At 42.9% G+C, this 21,464-nt stretch overlaps 1 protein-coding gene across 2 annotated transcripts in view; it reads left to right on the top strand.

The window, feature by feature from the left end:
• The window catches only part of SLC6A11 (solute carrier family 6 member 11), a 306,352-nt gene that overhangs the window by 220,867 nt on the left and 64,021 nt on the right, over window positions 1-21,464 (top strand). For both annotated transcript variants that reach the window (XM_019537042.1, XM_019537043.1), the window contains one exon: window positions 19,465-19,568. In XM_019537042.1, coding sequence (XP_019392587.1) covers window positions 19,465-19,568 — 104 coding nt within the window. The remainder of the gene's footprint in view (window positions 1-19,464; window positions 19,569-21,464) is intronic.

Genomic DNA, 21,464 nt, shown 5'->3' with positions numbered 1-21,464 from the left:
AAGGATTTTGTGACCTGGTCATAGAAGGCCACCAGGTTGGTCTGACAGGATCTGCCACTAATGAACCCATGTTGGTTGCCCCTAAGCATGATCTCCCCTGCTGGCCCTTTGTGGACATGTGCCAGGATAATTCTCTCAAAAAGCTTACCCAGGACCAAGGTAAGACTAACTGGCCTATAGTTTCCTAGGTCCTCTTTCCTCCCTTTTTTGAAAATGGAAACCACATTGGCCCTTTTCCAGTCCTCTGGCACAACAGTAGAGCACCATGAGTGCTCGTAAAGGCATGCCACAGGTCCCGCAATGACCTCTGCTAATTCCCTTAGCACTCTGGGGTGGACATTGTCAGGACCTGCTGATTTAAATACACCCAGTCCCTTCAGAAGTTCTCTGACTAGATCCCCACTGACTCTAGGCCTCGGTGCACCTCCCGTAAAGTATTATCTCCAAGCATATAGATATAATCTTAGCAAGCAAGTAATTGCATATTACCAGTCAGAATAATACACATTTTGAGAGCTGGCCAGGTGTCTCAAAACAGGCTGGTTCCTTGAAAGGACATTACATGTCTTCAGTACTCAGGAATTGCTAATGTGAGGGGAAGGGAAAAGGGAGGTGAAGGGATGCTTCCTTTGTTCAGGTGGTAATATTTATAGTCCTTTAGTCATGTAGCTACTAATTAAGCCAATTTTCTGTTTTTCAACCCTGAATTATGACTTTTCTTTATCTGTGTTTTTTCCCTCTTCTTTGTACAAGGAGCCATCTGCTCCAGATATGGGTGGAATGCACCATAACAAACAAGCATTTTTATCAGACGTTTTGCAAAAAAACATGTTACACCAGACCTTTTTCTGTAGAAAAAACAGGTTCTACAATAACATAGCTTGTGCATGAATCCTAAATCTGTGAATTTACTCGAGCCCAGTTATGTCAAGGCAACTAGGCCTCGTAGGCCTAAGGGACCAATTCAGTTCTGTCACGTCAAGAGGCTGAACTGTTGCCACATTGCTAATATAGTTTACTGCTGCTTAATAACTCTGCAGATGTAAATGGTGACACTTTACTGCAGAGGTAATTAGTCAGGTCCATAGTAGTGTCTCATGTAGACACAGCCAGTATGTGACAAATAATAGTTTAAAATATAACTGCCAAATAAGTAAAAGGAAAGAAGGAAGACATACGGGTAGGCAGGAAGGAAGAATCATGAGACTTGTTTGCACTGGCAGCACTGCTTCTTTAAGGTGTTTTCAGGCAGACAGAAAACGATCTCACTAAGGTCACTTGTCTGTCAAACCAGATTAGTAGAGTACTTGCCACGAGTGAATAAAAATCTAAAATAGTCTCAGCCTCATCCTAGATGAATGATTTAGATTATTCCTGACAATCTGAACTGAACCACCTATACATTTGGTGATGTAGTAAAGAGAACTGAATATTGGTAAAAGGCAGATACTTCACAAGTATTTGGGATCTATTATATCTTCCTCTTTCATCAAATATCTCTCTTCTAACCTCTTCCAATGTACTAGAAATCTGATTTTTTTTTCTTAGAATGCTTCTGTCAAATGACAAGAGAATTCACCTGCATTAGCAAGTTGAAGTCAAGGTGTCTGCAGCCTGGTGTGACCTGGGGCTGTCCTGAGCCAGGATGGCCAATTAGCTGATTGTTGACCTGGCCTGGGGACAGCTTGGGCAAGTTTGGGACTCCAGATTGTCCCAGGGCTGTCTGGGATACAGCTGTCAATCAACTGATTGTCAGCCTTGGCAGAGGAAGTCTTTGGCTTCTCCCAACAGAAGGGTAGTGGAGGCAGCAGAAGTTAGATTTAAAGGTATGGCACAAAAAGAAAATGATCATAGTGATATCTAGATTTGCTGAAATGGCAAAGATGCTTCTATTCAAAACTAAATAAATTAAATTTACAAGAGATGATGAAAATCACTTTAAGATGACTCATATTATTGGACTTGTGAATACTATTTAAAGAAATTGTGTTATATGTGTGGAACAAAGTTTGTATCATGAAATGTGAAATGAAATTATTGCATTCTGTAGCCTTCAGTGTCTTGCAATATGCATTCAAGACATGGTTAAGGACACTAAGGAGCTTTCTGACTTCAAACTGAAGGCAGACTACTCTGTGTTTGCTAAGCCTTACATATGACAGAAGGAAATTGTCCACATTTGCAGCATAGTCAGAGTGATACCTAACATTATCAAGGTGAGCAGAAAAGGAAAACTCAAATTGCTGACATGCAGAAAGGGAGACTGCTGAAACAAGGCCTGCAAGGTTTGGTGCCATAACTGGGATGGAAGGACAAGTGCCTGTGGTGAGTGTGGGTCAGCAACATAATTGAATGGACAAGGTGGCATGGTACACTTCTCAAGTTTGTATGAGGATGGCAAAATCTAGAGTAAAACTTCTGGCTTACAACTTCTGTAAGTTGACTTTATTGCTCTTTGTGATGTGACTCCAGGTTGCTGTTTCCCTAGGTACCAGATACTAGCCATGTCTACATGAGACACTGAGTTACTGTGCAGTCATTTAGTATTTGTTTATGCAAGTACTAAGCAACTGCACAGTAACCAGAGTTACTGCTCAGTAGTGCCACCAAACAGCTTTTTCATGATGCTGACTGCACAACAGCCCACGACTACTGCACAGTAACATCATATCATGCTTTCTGTCATGCAGTGCTACTGCACAGTTGTCACAGGCTACTGCACAGTCAGGATCTTGTGTAGACGTAGCCACTATTCCTCTTATTAGGCATCTAAGTGGACTTAGAGACCTAAATATAATTCTGTTCCACCCTGTTGAAATCCTAGAAAGTCATTAATGCATCTACTTTTGTAAAACACCATCAGCTAAACCTTGAGATTGAGTCACAGAAATACAGTGAGGAAAAAGACTCACTCACATTTCGCATTAACTGTTTTTTCAGTGCCTCAAGCAGGGTTGACAAAAATCACATTTAGGTGTCCAAGTCTAGTTACACTCTGAATAGATGGAATGGAATCTGTCACTATGAGAATAAAATTGGACGAGACAGGCAGGAACTTGATATGGATAATCACAGTTAATGTCCCTTTTCTTTGTAGTGAGAGGGAAATAATGCAGGTGGAGGACATGGGAGTAGATCAGGGATAGGCAATTATTTTGGGCGGAGGGCTGCTTACAGAATTTGGGCAAGCCGTCAAGAGCTGCATGACGGGCAGCCAGGGGCAGATAAGTATTAATTTTATTATTTTAAGTGCCCCACAAGCCTGATAGAATAGCCCAGTGGGCTGCATTTTGCCCATCCCTGGAGTAGATGAAAGAACATGCCAGCATTGCTAACAGTGGGCACATCTACATGAGATGCTACTTTGCAGTAGCAATGAGCTACTGCACAGTAGCATTTCTAGGCCCTAATTCTGACCCAACATTTTATGGCACAGTAGTAATGAGCTACTTCACAGTAGCTCATTGCTACAGTGCAGTAGTGTCAGAAAAAAAACCATGTGAGGATGGTACTGTGCAGTTACTGTGCAGTCATTAAATACTCAAATGGCTTCAGGGCAAGAACTGTGCAGTCTGCCGCTCATGTAGACTTGGCCAGTGTTTGAGTTTTGTACATTTCAAAGACTGGATGAAGGTTCCTTCAAAGATTGTTACATTAAGTAGCTAGGTTACTCTTTTTTAAGAAATTGCTTAGAATAAGTGCTATATGTAAGGGTGTTAAATTCCGCAGAAGTTGTGCAGCTGTGTATGGAGCATAGTTTGTGGTGCTCGCTATGTATGTTTGCACAGGTTAAGAAAGATTAAGTAAAAGACTAATGAGAAGTTAGAATCTTCAATCTGTTTAGTACTTGAGTTTTCTTCAGGGCTGGGGCTGTTTCGAGCACCTGAATTACTCAGGGTACATGAGTTGGGATGTCAGTTCTCAAGCTTTTAAACCTGTGCTCAGGACCTATTGGGTCTGAGAACAGAGTTCAAAGATTATGGGCTTTCTGTTGCCTCCTTTGGTAATCTGCACAGGATCCCAACCAACCGATCCATTATCAAAAAAATGAACTTCAGGGTTCAGAAGCAGGGGGATCCATTTCAAAGGCTTTGCATCCAGCATTGCTGATGCCAGTGTATCCAGTCTTAGTTTACATACTGTCTCCTAACAACACACACACACTCATTATCCAATATGAACTCCTGGGAATGCTTGTGGCCCCAATTAGTGCCACAGGCAGAATGGTGATTTTAGACTTTTATTTACCTCGGCCTGCCCTCTAAAATATCTGTGCATTCTTTTGTTTTTACAAGTTGACCAGTATGATGGCATCTTGTTGGCACTGTTTTTGGAATTATGCCAGTGTCCACTGAGCCCTGACCTGGATGTTTCAAGTAGAAATCAGTACAGCTCTTGATGGACAATACTTGTACTGTAGCAGGTGCCTCCCTGCCACAATGATGAGAGGTAGTCTGAGTAAGGGATAGCATCCTTCCAGCTAGTTTTAGGAAGAACTTTGGTCCCCTAAGCTCCCATAGCTGACTTTCAACATTGGCTGGCACCACAAAAACATACTACCAATGTAACTTCTACACCAAGAAAGGTTATGCTCCATTTAAGGGGAGGTACTCTGCCACCAATCATGCCTAGGCAAATTAGCATTTAAATATGTGTAAAAGAATCTGAAGGCAGCAATGAATAAACAACAACTTGAGTATTTAAGTCTTTCTCCCCCTCAGCAACCCTTTCTCATAATGAATATACTGTATTCATCTGTGTCTGTAAGCAACATTAGCAGAAGGTAGAAGAGTGACTGCCTAGCAACACACAGAAATCCCAAAGAAAGGTGGAAAGGAAGTGATTTTCATGTAATTATTCACTTTCACAAAAGCTGTTGTCAGGTAGACACTAGAAACATAGCTGTTTTATTATTCACCTAACCTACTTTCAATCTTTTGAGAATTACTCCCATTAAGGGGGGGGGAGGAGAGCTTAATTCAGCCATTTTATGCCTTCCCATTTAAGTTCTGTTTTCCTGCTCTAATGAAGGCTCTGCTTTCAGAAGCTGTGTTGTTAAAAACCCCTTGGTAGTAAACTTCAGAAGCAAACTAAGTCCGTTATACAAAACTCAGTGTTTTTCTGCCATTTATTCACAATACACTGTTCATATTTTGTTTTGGTTTATTTTCCAGTTTAATGACTCTGACTGGCAAGTTGAAAGAGTAACAAGATAATGGATTTTAAAAAAATGAAGGTAGTTGCTTATTTTGGAGAAAGGGGTTAAAAGAGCTATTATTATTGGGCGTTTTTACACATGCTCCAGGAGTAGGGGGGAGCACTTTAATTAAAGTAGCTCTAACAGCCACTATAATTAAAGTGCCTTCAGTGTCTTGTGTATCAGTGTCCCCGCACTTCAAAATGGTAGTGGGGGTACTTTAACTCAAGTTCACTGAACAAGCTTTAGTTAAAGCAGCCCTGCCACAATTTTGAAGTGTGGGGACACTGATACGTGAGCCATGGAGGCTTCCTGAAGCATGCTTCAGCAAACGTGATTGAGTCTGCTCCAATGCACTGTAATTACAGCACATTAAAGCAGCCTCCCCACACATGTACAGACACTCATTTGTTTATGTATTTTATTTATTTATTTATTTTTACTTTTGGAGCCACGCTTGGTGCTAGAGTGCTTGGATCCAGAATTTTCTTTCCTCTGTCTGAATACGGTGAGCCAATTTTTTTCCCTTCAGTTACACCCTGATCATTCCACTGAGTCAACTGGAGCTGCATAGATGCAACAGAGACAAAAATTAAGTCCAGCAATAGCTTCTGGTTGATCTGTAAAGTGTTACTTTTCACTGATAAAATCCTGACTAATGATATGAGCCCTGGTTAAACATTTTTCAATGTGGAAGTGCTCCATTTGAAATGAGATGCATGGCCTTCCCACTGAGGCTCTTTGATTTATATTTCTCCTATTTCACCAAACTTCCAGGTCATGTCCAACAAAACTTGTTTTGATGATTTCAAAGCACATCACAAGTACTTTTTTTTCCTTTGTGGATTTTTTTATTGTGGTAGTTTGGGAGTAAGAGGGATGTGTTCTAACTGGTTTATTATAAGTCTCTGTAAATTCTCAGAGATTTAGTTTAGTGCCAATTAAAAATTATCTCTGAACATAGGAAAATAAGACTCTATTTTTTCTCCCAGTTATTTCCAAGCCAAATCTCAGTTTCAAATGTATTTTCATATAAGTCAAACTTGGAAACTCCTACTGAAGTCATTTGGAAAGTCAGTCTTTTTAGCTCAGTTATAACCAAGACTCTACAGCCATAATAATTGTTATGAAATGAATAGAGGTAACTCTCATATAGCTATGTTTGATTTTTAGGATTAATAGTAGTAAAATTTAGCAGCAAAATGCATTAAAAATTCACTCTACTCAGGAACATGAGCCAAAATATTCAAAATAGACACAGGAGACAAATCTATTGTGCAAGAAGACCCAATTTTCAAAGTTTCATGTTTCAGAGTAAATCAGAATTTTAAAGTGAAATCAATTTTTATTCAGGCTGGTTGCACAACTGCAACTGAGCACAGAATTTCACTTGATTTTAGTGGGTGTAACAGGCCATGTCTACATGTGTATTTATGCCAAGTTAAATTTACTATGCAGTAAGTTACTGCACATTAAGCAGGAAGAGGCCAGCATCTACACAGGCAGGCATTAAAGCAAATTAACACTGTATGTGGACTGACTTGGGACTAAAATTAATCTGAAATCAATCTACACACACAGTGCTACTGTACAGTAAAGTGTCCATATGTGCGTTACTACTCAGTAACTAACTAGGCATAAAATTTGATACCTGCATTACGCTTAAGTCAGCATAAATTGCCGTATTTACTGTGCAGTACAGGTGTACATATGTAGATGTGTGCCTGTGCTGTGCAGTAATTTCAGTTACTACTAGGGCTGTGCAAAACGTTGCTGGCTGTTTCATTTTGATGCTGTTTTGACTCATTTTTAGCTCAAAACAGTGAAATAACAATGAAACAACAGGCTTCAAAACACCCTTGAAACAAAATGAGGCCAGTTGAAACATTTTGAAAGTTTTGAAGCTGAAGCTGGGCTTGACTGCAAAGAAACATAAAATAAGGAGAGGCAGGAGAAAGAGCGGGGAAGAACTGCTATGATATTGACTGTGTAGCTGGTCAGTGACTGTGTTCCTTCCCTGAGGTCCCTTCCAATCCCAGTGCTCTGGAGGAAGGATGGAAAAATAGCATTAAAGAGAGCATTGTTTGAACAGACCTGCTTTCTGCCCTGGGGTCAGTTACTGAGCTATCTTCCAAAAGCTCAGCAGCATTAGACAACAAAGGCTACTATCATTGATTTCCTACTTGCTATCCTAGCAAGTGAGATTCCACAATACCTTTTAATTTCTTTCTAGATCCTCTTATTTTATTATTATATTCATTGATTGATTCTTTTCAATGCATAATTATATTGCATATTATAATACAATGTATATAGGAAACCACATATATACATTTATATATTTTTATTTTATTTATTATATTGCATATTATATAATATAGAATTTATATAGGGAAACACATATATACCTTTATATTTTTTTTTATAAAGACAAGACACTATGAAACACACCATGAAACATGCTGGAAAGGCAACTGACAAGCCTTCAGGGAGGGGCAGAAGAGATGGTAGAGAGAGAGGTATTAGTCCCTGTCCCTACCAAACTGAGATGCAGCTTCTTTGCTACAACAAACAGGCATGAGGCATCCACTAGTAGAGGCAACAAGGAGAGGGGAACAGTGCCATTGCCACTGCCTGTGCCTGAGTCTGCATCCCCTCCAAGAGCACCAGCCATAACGCCCCACCACCACCACTATGACAACAAGCAGCAGCACCAGCATGACAGTCTCCTTCACCTCCATTTTACTTCCCATGCTAAGCCTTCCCATGCCAGAGGAAGAGCTGGATCTGGATCTGAGTGCCCTAGCAAGAGAAAGACTGGGGAAGTGGGGGGAACCCCTCAGGTTTCCCCTACAACCAGGTCTCATTCCCTGGAAGGCACTTCATAGGAGGCTGAGTCCACTCCTCCTGTTGTTGTGCCTCTGCCTGTTGAGGAGGGGGAAATTGCAGCATCCACACATGCACCTCCACCCCAGAAGTGAGTGGGTAGTGTGGTCTGGGATCATTCTGAGCTGGCAGATAATCCTACATACACTATCTGCCTGCACTGCTGAGCCAAAACCAGCTGGGGCAAGGGAACAAAACACATGAGCACCATGGGGATGCTGACGCATCTTTGCAGGCACCACCTTCTTGCCCTTGCTCCTCCTCAGCCTGGCACCAGCATGAGTGTGCCCAAAGGGAAGTCCCACTATCACTCCAAAGCTCCCGTTGCCCCAAAGCAGAGGCAGGCCACCATGGAACAGTGGGGGAAAGGTGGACAGAAAGCAGGGTGCACTGCAAGGGCAAGCAAGAACACCCAGAGCACTGGTGAAATATGTGCTGTGGATGGCCAACCTTTCTCCTTAGTTGAGTGGCCAGGGTTCAGTTGGTTCATGGCGCTCATGGCCTCATCATACCAAGTGCCCACATGCACCACCTTCAGCAGGATGGTGATTCCCTCCCTATATGAAGCATGTAGGGAGTACTTGTGGGAAGAGCTGTGTAAGGCAGGTCTGCAGGTGGTCCTACACTTCACCTCAGACATCTGGAGCAGCCGGAGTGGAGATCATGCATACCACTCCCTCATAGGGCACTGGTGCAACCAGTAAGGCTGTTGGTAGGCCCTTCTTCAAGCTAAGGTGATGGATGAGTCCCATACAGCAACAGAGATCATGGGGACCATGAACTGGTTGGTGTAGGGGTGGCTCATTGGACAGGGTGAGCTCACCCACAGGTTAATGGTCACTGACAATGGGGCCAATATGGTCAAGGTGGTCCGTGATGCCAACTTTGTTGGCATCCACTGTATGGCACACAAATTCCACCTCCTAGTCAGGGACACCTTGGAGGGGGACAGGGCTACCAGTGACAGTGCTAGCACCACCAGCAAGCTCATTTCCAAGTGAAGGAATGTGGCAGGCTACTTCCACTGGAGCATCAAAGGGGACAAAATGCAGCAGGACGAACAGGCAAAGCTGAATGTCCCACAACAGAAAATCATGCAGGATGTGGAGACTCGGTGGAACTCCACATATCTGATACTCGATAGGCTTGTGGAGCAACAGAAGGCCATCCACAAGATGGCCTTGCTTGGGGAGATTGGGATCAACGCCCCCCTTAACAGAGCTGAGTGGGATACCAGCTCCCAGATCTTGGTGGTCCTCAACCCTTCCTCGAGGCCACCTAGACCCTCAACACAGGAGGCTGGAGATAAGCAGGAACAAACAGAAGGCTGAAGAGAATAGGAGAACGAGCAGGAGGCTCATTCCCCGCACCTGCTGCTCCCCGTTCATTCCCTCATCCCCCATTAATTCCCCTGCTCCCCCTTAATTCCCCCCACCCCTAATTGTTCCACTAGCACCCCATTTGCTTTCCCAGCCCCCCCCCCACACACACTCAATGGCAGTAGCAGAGAATGAGCAGGAGGCTGGAGAGAGCAGGGGAAGTTTCCAGCTTACCTCCAGGGGCTTGTCTTCAGCCTCCTGCTTGTATCCAGCACCCTGCTCCTTCTTCTGCTTGTTCCCAGCCTTGGGAGGTTGGAGATAGGCAGGGAAACTAGCAGGAGGCTGGAGACAGCCCCTGGAGATGTGCTGGATTCATTCCCCTGCTGTCTCCAGCCTCCTGCTCATTCCCCTGCTTCTCTCCACCCCCTTGCTTGTTCTCCTGCTCATCTCCAGCCTCCAGAGGCTGGAGACAAGCAAGAGAATGAGCAGGGGAGATGGAAACAAGCAGGAGGCTTTAGACAGGCCCCTGGAGATAAGCTGGAGACTTCCCCTGCTGTCTCCAGCCTCCTGCTCATTCTCCTGCTCTTTCCAGCCCCCTGCTCCTTCTCCGCTACTGCCAGTGAGTGTGGTGGGTGGGGCTGGGAGAGCAAGCAGGGAGCTGGGGGAATGAGTGGGGGATGGGGGAAGTAACGGGGGACGGAGGGAACAATGGGGGTGGGGGAATGATCGGAGAACACAGGGAACTAACGGGCGGTGGGGGAAACAAATGGGGATGGGGGAACAAATGGGGAGCTGGGGAAGAAGTGGGGGATGGGGGGATGAACATGGAGTTGGGGAAAGGAACTGGGGCTGGGGCCAGGCGGGGCCTCCCCCAAGATCCCCCCCCCAGCCTCCCAAACCCCTACTTACCTGGCACAAGGTGATCCAGGTCCCTGCAGCTTGCACCGCTGCCTGCCCCACACAAGCTGGCAGAGTTCTTCAGCACCAGGGAAAGGGCCAACCACAGAGATACTCTGCCAGGCTACCAGATTGTCTCTGTGGAGGGCCGAGTCTCTGGTTACCTGGCCCGTTTTTTTCCTCTGGGGTATTGTTTGAACCCTGGATATCCAGAGTTCTAATTTTGCCCCTGCGCTGCAAATTTGCAGTGCAGGGAATGTTTTTGTGCTCCTGCATGTGCCTCTTGCAATGTCTCAAAGTGGTATGAGACACTGCAAGAGGCACATGCATTCAAACTCTTCTCAATTTGCTGCTAATAAATAGGGAAGGATTGGTAGCAAATGTAAAGGTGGAAGGCAATTTGAGAGACAATGGGTGCATCTACATAAGATGTTACTGCTCAGTCATTACTGTGCATTTATTTAGCACTTGTATTAGCAGTCTCCAGCATCTCATGTATCAGCATCCCAATGTTTAAAAATGGCAGCGGAGGCACTTTAACTAAAGCTAGTTCAACAAGCGTTTTTAAAGCACCCCCACTGCCATTTCTAAGCGTGCAGACACTGATACTCGAGATGCTCAGGGCACTTTAATTAGAGAAGCTCTGAGAGCAACTCTAATTAAAGCGCCCCTGCCCCTGCACTCCCGTAGCACATGTATAAATGCCCTAAAATTTTCTTCTAAGTGGTCTAACATTCATCACTTGTATTACTTCCATACATTACTAGAACAGGGACAAGAATGCTATAAAATGCTTCCCTGTAAAACAAAATTTCTGTATCGTCTAAATCTCAGTCTTTCTCAAATAGTCTTTTCCATAATTTAGAAATTATAACAATGTAAAGCCCCAAAGCTGTAAACATTTGCTTGTGTGCTTAACTTTGCCCTGTTGAAGTCAATAGGATTACTCACATGCTTAAGTACTAGCATAAATGTCTGCAGAATTGGAGCCTAAATATGTATCCATACTAACTGGTACATTTCAGATAGAGGGACAATTTTTCATGACTGACAAAAAAATTGAAAACCCACTTCAACTGCAATTAGGAAAAGCACCCTCAACCTTGAAGCTAGTGATGATGATTGTGTAATTAAGGTACTTAGGCAAAAAAAAATGGAAAATCTTACAAGCCTTTCTCATCAAGTAGAGAACTGACTCTACATTACAGAATGTTTTGCATGCTGAAAGTCATTTATTTACCACATTTTTATCAGAGAATGAGTAATCATTTCATAGTCTTCTTGCTATATACATTATTCATCACTCTGATAAGACTCAATAGTATTCACATTTTAAAGAACAATTTTCCTTTAGTTAAAAATAGGATTTTTTAAAGTATTTACTCTCAGAGAATCAGGGGAAAATAGTTCAAGATGGAAATAAAATAGCTACATATTTTTTAAATAGTAAGTTATGTGTTGGAGTGAAAGAAGTTGTCTATTAGAAAAGTTCTTAACAATTCTATGACAGAATAACCAAACTTTCTGTTCCATACACCTTGCATTTTGTTTCTGCTCACTTAACTCCCACAACTTGGGGAAAGAGTAAAAAGCCAAAAGTTCATTGTATGTGTACTGTGCAAGATTTCAAGCTTTAGAATTATTTAGTCAACTTCTAGAAGCATTTGTGTTAAGAAGCATGATGTCAGCAAGTTTCTTCTCTAGTATTGTCACTGTCATATGAAACCCTGCTTAGCCACACACTGTATTTAGCTGAATCCAAGACAACTTCAAATTTAAAACAACCCCTTAATAATTAGAACGTATATATGGTCAATTTATAAATTGGTTTGTTATAATTTTCCATGTATAGAACCCAACTATTAGAGGGACATCTTAAATCCCACCCACCCCTCCCCACAACAGGGGAAGCAGTGATGGGGGGCGGGGCAAGGTGTGGGGAGGCAATGGGCAGGGGTCAGTTTGCTTGACTTTCATGCCACTTGTGTCGCTCCTGTCCCCCTCCCCACACACACTCTGCCTGCCTCACTGCCACTGCCCTCTTTCTGGAAGTGGTACACTGACGTTCTTACTGAATGAACCTTCAATAAGTACTAGACCTTCCATACTAACCGGGACATGAAGACTATATTCTGGTCTGTATAGACCCTAAACCCCTTTAGAAATGCCCACCAGGGAGAAAATTCGTTCCATGGTGACTGTTTTGAAGTGATGTGGAGCAGATTGCCACTGCCTCAGGGTAGTAGGTGGCATAGTCAACTGGGACCAAAATGAACCTGGATGTCCTTGAACTGGGATCCAGTTCTCCCACCAAGTCTACTCCAACCCAATCAAATGGCACCAGCAGGATAGGCACTGGTGGGGCCCTATTAACAGGCCAGGTAGCAGCCAGCTGGCACTTGGGGCAAGATGTACAAATCTTTGACCTCCTGGTATACCCCATGCCAAAACCAAAAAATGCAGCAGCACTCTATGCTGGATCTTTTCCACCCCGAAATGCATGGGTGACTGGTGCCTCCTGAGTCTGCGGGGCACCCGCGGGTGCCACTGTTGGTGGCGGCAGCAGGGCCAGAGCTGGCAAGCTCGCACAAGCACTGCCACCATCAGCAATCCTGTTAGAGGGAGCATGTGCCCCCACCCCGTGCCCCCTCCATACATTGCCTATGCCCAAAAGTCCCCCCCCAGGGTACATTCTACCCCCAAATGTCCCCCCAGTTTCAACAACTGGTGATGGTATTGCTTCAGGAACAACAGTTGGTGCCACCAGGCCCCAGTGACATTCTCTTTGATCACCCTCATCAGGAGGTACCCTTTGAGATGAAAATGGGAGTCCTGGGTGACTAAATGTGCATCTACTATGTCCCAACCGGCTATACAGAAGGACATATACTGGCTCCTCCCTTTGATCCCTGATGAAATTTTGGTCTTCCTCAACCTGATCTAATCCACCCTGCAGATAAGCAGCAGAGCTCTTTTGATCCTTTTCTTCCTTTGTGGGAGGGTTCAGATAACACTGAGCCCCTACCCCTTTTCCAGAACATTTCCTGTGGCTGGTGAGGGCCTTCTGTCTGACCCGTCATTGCTCTTGGCACGACTGAGGTTGTAGTCCAAAATGTTCAGGATCCAAAAGGAAATATTTCCCCTAGGTTTGGTTCTGTGCATTTGGAATCCACCTGGGCTTTAATCCATTCTCTGGGCCAACTGGATCAGCTGGGCCATTGAGCCCCAATCCCACCATGGGGTAGGCTAGATGGTGGGCCAGTACCTCTTTTACATGTCTTTCCTATCCCCTACTGGTCATATTCAGATGTAATACTGAGCAGGGTTTGGTATCTCCATTAATTCATGTGACATACGCACCTTTACCTACTGGCATATTTACCAAACTCATAAACCACTTGTGTACAAATGTTTACCCAGAACCTGAGCCTATCAGTCCAACCACATGGATAGTCCTGATCTTTACAGGGACCATATATCCTCTCAAGTCTGGGCTCCCGCTGTCTTTCCTCTGAGACAAAGGTGTAGGAATATCCACAGTCCATTTGGGGGCAATCGCAATGTCTGTGTCCTTTCTCCCCATATTGGAAGTACATCACCTGCACCTCGCTTCCTCTTTCTAGACTAGTGGGATGTCCCAAGTAGTTTTCTTCTCCTGGCCTCCATTTGAAGGCTCCTTTCCTGTTGGGGGCCTCAGAGGAGATGGAGGTAACACCCCTATCAGAAGACTTCCTAGACCCCTGGCTGGTTTGCTGCAGAGCCCTGGCTTATTTGGGTCTATAGGTAGCAAGCTTGGGGTTCCTGGAAGTCTAACTCTGCCACCATTAATTCTTCTGTGCTCTGTGTGGCTTCCTCCCGGTTAGCTACCCAGTGACTATATGCCCATCTCTGGGCTTTTACTGAGAAGATGGTACAGAATTGTTCCAGTGTCACTAATTCCACAACCTCTGTAGCCAAGTGCAAGCCTGGTTTGAGCCATCAGGTGCATAAGTCTTTAAGCTTCTAAGCCATAGCCCAGGCTACACCTTTGGGTCCCAAGCTTATGACTGGAACAGATGGCGAAGAGCCTCCTCCATAAGTCCAAACTGTTCCAATATGGCTGCTTTTTGGGCTGTATAATCCTAGGCTTCCATTGTTTGCTTCCATGGTCCAGTAAGTGGCCTGCACCTCCCCAGTTAATAAGGGGGCCATTCTCACAGCCCATGTGTCCTGAGACCACTGATATGCCTCCGCTACCCATTCAAATATGGTAAGAAAATCTTCCATTTTGTCTCCTGGTCCCATTTTTGTGAGGACTCCTCTCTCTAACCTCAGGAAACCTAGTGACTCACCAATGAGGGTAGGGATCCATCTAGCATCCAACTGCTGTTTCAGGAACTCCTGCTGGTGCTGCTACTGCTGCTCTTGCTGAAATGGCTGCAGTTCTTCCTGATGCTGTCTCTGGAACTGTTGTTTCCAGGTTTGGAGCTGTTGAAACAGCTGCTGCTGCTGTTGCAGCAGCCCTTCCAGCCATTTTAACAGGGTTCCAGTCTCCGTGGGTGATGTTAGGTTTAGAGTATCTGCATTCCCCACCACATATAGTAGTTTATCACTCAGTTCTTTATTTTTACTGGGGCAAACTTGCTCCCACAAAGAAAACCAATGGGCATAACAAAGCCCTAGACAGAAAACCAATGCCCATAACAAAATCAATGTCCATAACAAACAACCATACACTCAGCGAAGTGTTAACTCATTGCTACAGTCCTTTCTTGGACACAGAGAGAAGATACCATGGATCTGCTCAGTGCTCCCTGCTTGGCACCACCCTCTTCCCTCCCTCCCCCAGATCCACTCCATGGGAGCTTTTAACTTTTTGGGGGCCAGATTCTCATTATTCTTGTTGACATTGGATTTGGACCCAGCACCTATACCTTTGTTTCAGGCAGGCACAACCCCCCACATTGATCACAACACCTGCCAGTTGATAATAGGCAAGTTTATTGATATACAGTGATAGGAAATAAAAGCAATATAGGAAAAGCAAATATATTACCCAAAGTCCCCAGTCCCAGAATATACACAAGATGAGCGGTCCATCCAGCCACTACTTAAATGCCACCTTGAGGTCCTTTGCTTAAGTGTCCACCATCAGCAGCCTTGGAGGTCGGGGCTGATGCCAACTGCTTCTTCTTCTGTTTTTAAAACTCCTTCTTTAGAATTTTTTATTTTCCTAGTGACTTCTGACCCATGGCTGTCACTGGTTGGTTGTCTCTCTGTGGTCACATGTCCATGTGTTCACTGTCAGCAACCTTTCAATACCTTTTCTAAGTCAACACTCTCAGCTGACCCCCCTTGAGCAGGCAGGTTATCACTTTTAACTGCCTGAAACTGTGCTCCCAGAGTTCAGCCATGCGCCTGGTTACATTACCCATATTGAATAGCTTTCTAGAAGACTTGTATTTATTTATTTATTTGCCTTACATGGCCTTACAACATGGTCATGTTGTACGTGCTGCAACACTTTCATTCAAAAGCCAGCATTACTTATAGTTAAAGCATATTTACTGCAGTTTAAGAATGATGAATTTCTTATCTAGTTGTTATAACTGTTATAACAGATTTTTATTCAACCCAGTGTTAATTACTATGTTATCTTTAGCAGTTATTTTTGGCACATTTCTGTGTGTCCTTGTGACTCTATATCTATTGAACCTGAAACACAATCCATTCCTGGTATGGCTTTCATTTAAATTAAATATTTTAACCTTCAGGTTGCAAAGTCTTAAAAAAGAAACATGACGCAAATGTAAATTTATGGAATGCTGCCATTCCAAGCCTGGAGACACCAGGACAAATAGGCTCCATTCATTTCAAAGGCAGCTGCCTCCAAAACCTGATTATGGTAATCTTTAATGTTGATATCATTAACTTTTTCACTGCTAGCCAGTGCTTTAGGGCTAGATCCAAGACAGAACTTCAGCACCTAAAGCAAGATTAAACAGATCTTGCAAACCAGAGAAACCTTGCTTAACCATAGAGAAAGACACTAGGGCTGTGCAAAGCTTCAGGTGCTTATTTGATTTGGTGGAGATTTGGCCTGATTCAGTGGCCAAATCTCCGAATCGAATCAGGGGACCAATTTAAAGGTCTGAATCAATTCAGAAAAGATTCGGAGAGCTTCGGTGATTTAGGCAGTCCACGCCTGCTGCAGCAGGGAGCAGTGGTAACTAGGGGGGCTTTGAGCTGGTAAGTAGGGGGCGGGGGAGAGAGAGCTGGAGGTGGCAGGGGGCGGTGGGGATGGCTCCCCTGCCTGGCAGCATCTGGTGAGTGCGGGCTTTTTTTTTCAAAGAGCCGGGAGCTGAGGTGAGGTGGAGCTGGGAGAGTGGGTGGGAAATGGGACACGTGTGATTCGGAGATTCAGCTGATTTGGCAGCAGCCCAATCTCCAAATCAGATTTGACTGAATCGATTCGGGACAGTGATTCGAATCACTGAATTGAGTCACTGTCCCCCAGCCGGCCGAATCCGAATCCAAAGTGACTGCTAGCCACTTCTCACAGGCCTAATAGACACCTAGAACTCAGTGGTGCTTCTCTCTGCCTGTGTCTACACAAGAAGCTGACTACACAGTAGTCCGAGACTACTGTGCAATAGTGTTGTGTGACAGAGCATGACATGGCACTACTGCACAGTAGTCTCATGCTACTACTCAGTTAGCATCACCAAAAAGCTGTTCCTTGGTGCTACTATGAAGTGATAACTGCACAGTCAGCACCTCATGTAAACATAGGCAGCATGGCCTGAAAGCTCTCTGGGAACTGCAGTTCTGCCAACCATTCAGACCAGCCTCTGCAGAACTGCTGGTCTGAATGGTTGGCACCTAGGTCCTGCCTACACCTTGTTCAGATACAGAAATTAGGCAGAGCAGTGCTAAGTTCCCTGGGGGGCCCAGTTCAACAGACATGCTTGGAAGACACTAAACACAGGCTAACATGATTGGGCAGTTGCGGTTGCAGTGTTTTCATTACAAAATGCAGCACTGGAGAAGAAAAATTGGTTGCCAGGCTGCACGTCTTTTCTATAATAGGGTACTGGTTAGAGCAGTGGTTCTCAACCTTTTTCAACTTATAAGAGTCCCACCAACCATTTTGTCAAAAAACCTTGGTTCCACCACGATAAAAACAAAACCCCACTTTTTCCAAGAATTGTATTTTTATGTTTATTTCTATAAGTGTGCAAACAACTTTGATTTTTTTTCAATCAGGCAATGAGTTGAAATCCCACCTACACAACCTTCAAGTCCCACCAGTGGGATGTGCTCCACTGGTTGAAAAACACTGGGTTACAGCACATACCCAGAAAGTGGGAGACCTAAATTTTGGGCCCTCTTCAGCCTGAGGGGGTTCAAGCACATTGTCCATTTTCCAAGAGAGTTTCCTTAATGCTCTTCTGGGTTGGAAAATTTTCCTTCTCCCCAAAGTGGATGGTTGTGTGGAAAGGAAATGCAACTCTGTAACTCAGTGATTAGGGCACTCACCTGGCAGGGAAGCGTCTCGGTTTGTGTACTTTTCTGCCAGATTTATGTTTTATTTCTTTTTCTTCTTTTTTCTTCTTTTAATAGATTAGTTGATTAATATAAAATGTATCAACAATGATAGGGACACTTTGAGAAGGCTAGGCACCTACAAGTTAGGCCAAATAATGGCTAGATTCTGTGTCTGCTGATCCAGTTTCCTGGTTTTTGTTTAGACTTAAGAAAACGGTGCTTTCTCATTTGAACTATGCTACTTTTAGCTTTCTGAGAGCTTCCAATCTCGTTAAATAGTCTGTCTATCAAAAGGCTTTCCCTATAAAGTTTTTTCCCTACCAAGTGGTGAAACGTTGAGATGTAATCATCTGTATCTTATTCAGCATGACAGCAATGAAACCATTTAAAGCACTGATGCAAATCAAATGTGATCCTAATGCTATTTCTAAATAGAATCTCTTCCAACTTACAAAAGCTCCACAAACCAAGACCTTCCAGTCACATATCAAATAAATATATCCCTGCATGTGTATGCATTTCTCTGCCTTTGATGACTATGATTAACTTGGTTAGTATATAAAATCTTTATCTCAGTATAGTTTAGTTCCTTTTTCACCTAAAGCATAAACTAGACATAGTCTCTTATTTTCATCTCAGTGGATTTTGGTATTTCTCTGCAAACCACCTCAGTTATTAAAACATATTCCAAAAAAAAAGTCAGCATTCTTATCTACTTTCTCATTTACAATATCTATACACTGAAAAGCAAGCAAGAGTACAACTTTCCTATTGTCCACATATTGAAGAAATTAATTGATACTTGAGGCAAATAATGATGCAACCAGACACTGTATGAATCAGTAATACAAACACACCATTTTTCTGCTTTCCCCCCAAGGAAGGTCTTGCAGCATTGACTTTTGGAGATTATTAATGACAGAGTAGTCCCTGTGTTTGGTCACAGCCAAGGTGTTTATCTTACAACTCATACTTGCATAAATTGGAGACATGAATGTTATCAAGGTAATGGCTTTATAGAGCTAATTAATAGGTAAATTCCTTGGGGCAGAGACTGCTTTGTTATTCTCTTCGTTTATACTCCCCAGAACTATCCAGTCCTGGTCCATTGTGGAGTTTCTTAGGTGACAACACTAGGCAAATATTCCATTACAATGTATCTGCTTTTGAATCAGACTCACAATTTAACTTGCGTGATTGCACATGACCACACTTTGCCTTTTGAGTCCTACTTAATTATTTCATTAAGGTCAAAGTCCTTTTCTTGAGTACCTAGCTATCCAGCAGAGACAAGAAAAAGGTACAGCTCCTCAGCTAGTGTAAGATGCCACAAAGCATAGCTTCATTGAAGAGAATGGAGAATATATGAAAGCTGAGGTTCTGCTTGAAGAACCCTGAGTTTCCTCTTCTTATGCTTGTTCAGTATGTGTGAAGTCCATAGACCACAACTGAGCTATTCCTGGCTTATACCACTAGGTCTAAGAGAAGAAACAAACCTATGAGTTTCTTTTATAATTTAAACAGTTTTACAGATGTTTATCATTATCATACATAGTTGCCTACAACACTGTAAGTTCACTGAAATCATAAAGATGGTTCCTTTTTTTCATTTTGATTCACTCTGTGTTTTTCTTGCAGGTCTGGGTGGATGCTGGTACACAGATTTTTTTCTCCTATGCCATCTGCTTAGGATGCTTGACAGCTTTGGGGAGTTACAACAACTACAATAACAATTGCTACAGGTAAGGCATTCTTCTCCTACCCTTTACTTTTAACAGAGGCTTCACTCTTGCAAGTCATGTGTAGGGAGAACTGACCTTTTCCAACATAAACTATGGAGAATATACACCTTATTGGTCTAAATATATTTTTGAAAAATAAAGCGTTAGTAGAAATTGGAAGTATTGAAGTATTTTACACTTATCAGATTTGTTTTGTAGGATATTTCTAAGTAACTTTGGCTTATATTTTGAATTCCTCTCTTCAAATTCCACTGTAGAGTAAGTAAAGTACAATAACATTGGCTAATATATGACCAGAGTTCTCTATAGAAATTAGAAGAAGCTTTGCTGGTCATTTCAGAGAGACTTAAGCACTTGGATCTATGTGTGTCAGGCTGGATCCTGAGCAAAATTTGCATTCATTTTATTGCCACTTAGGATCAGATCCATGATCAGAAAAACAGATGACTGCTTCCTCCCCCCATGTAATAATAAAAAATAATAAATTATTGTAGACTGGTATCATATTACACCTTTTTAGCCTGCTATCCCTAGTATACAATTTATCCTAAGAGATTCCATTTCTGTTTGTGGGAAAATATGCGCTTAAAGTTAAGTAAGTACTTACATGCTGTCTTGAACAGGGCTGTTTCTGATTTGGAGCTTAATATTAAAATTCTACACATTAACTAGGGCAAGTAAAAAGAAAAAATATTAATATTTTGAAAAGTCTCCAAGTGAAGATGTATTCCAGATTATGTATGAATGTTCTGTTAACTGGGCAAAAAGCTAGGGAAAAGTCAACTAAAATGCTTCCCTTGAAAATTAATGTAATTTTAAAAAACTGTATTATCCAGTGGATGTTTTACATATCGCCGTATCATAGTAGCAAACAGTTTGCCACGCACATTCAAAATGCTGATCAAGACTCAGTCAGCTACAGATAGCTGTCATTTTTCAGAACTTGACAGTTTACCCAAAATTTGCCTTTAGAAATCCTGAAATAGTCATATTCAATTAGACCGTTCATTCATGGGACTACATAAAAGCAATTCATTTGACTCCAGTACTCTTTCCTGCCAGGTCAGGGGGCCAGACTTGATAATCTGCTCAGGTCCCCTTCTGACCCTACCAATTATGAAACTATAAAAAAGGATAATGCTTAAAAAAAATAAAAGAAGTTCTTACCACTTTAAAGATCAGCTACATAAAGGAACACAGAAAGCTCATCAAGTAAGAGCAATGACCACTTACCTACCACATCCTGATTTGTTTATGTTTAATTGGCTGTGTTTTGGGAAGGAACATGAAAGTGACCAATTAACATGATTGTGTTGTGGTTAAAACAGAGAGAGAGAGAAAAACTTTGAAGGAATATTCCCTGTGATGGAATAAAGGAACCACAGAGATCACATTATTCTCAGTTGGATTTGACTTTTCTTTAAATCAGCACTGTTCAGAAGGCAGCATTCCTATTTAGTCTCATGTTTCAATCTGGTTTATCCATGGGCTTATCCATAGTCATTTTATGGCATAGGTTGTGTGGGCTGTAAAAAGAGATGAACCTACAACTGTGATTTCTACATCAGATCACTGTCTTCTGAATATAGGTATTTTTTCTGATTTTCCATAGAAACCTGACCTGTGTACAGTGTGGGTAGTTTCATATTTGTTTTGTCTTGATGACTTCTGTTTATGAATTGCTTAGTTTACAAATGAAAAGACACTTATAGTTTCATAGCTTCTAGGATCGGAAGGGACCTGAGTATGTCATCTAGTACAACCCCCTGCCATGGCAGGAAAGATTACTGGGGTCAAATGACCCCAGCAAGGTATTCTTCTAACCTCCTCTTAAAGACCCCCAGGGTAGGAGCCAGCACCACTTCTCTTGGAAGTTGGTTCCAGATCCTAGCCGCC

Source organism: Crocodylus porosus, unplaced genomic scaffold (genome assembly GCF_001723895.1).
Source record: "Crocodylus porosus isolate Cpor-Errol unplaced genomic scaffold, CroPor_comp1, whole genome shotgun sequence".
Classification (NCBI taxonomy): domain Eukaryota; kingdom Metazoa; phylum Chordata; order Crocodylia; family Crocodylidae; genus Crocodylus; species Crocodylus porosus.
This window is presented reverse-complemented; position numbering and strand designations above follow the sequence as displayed.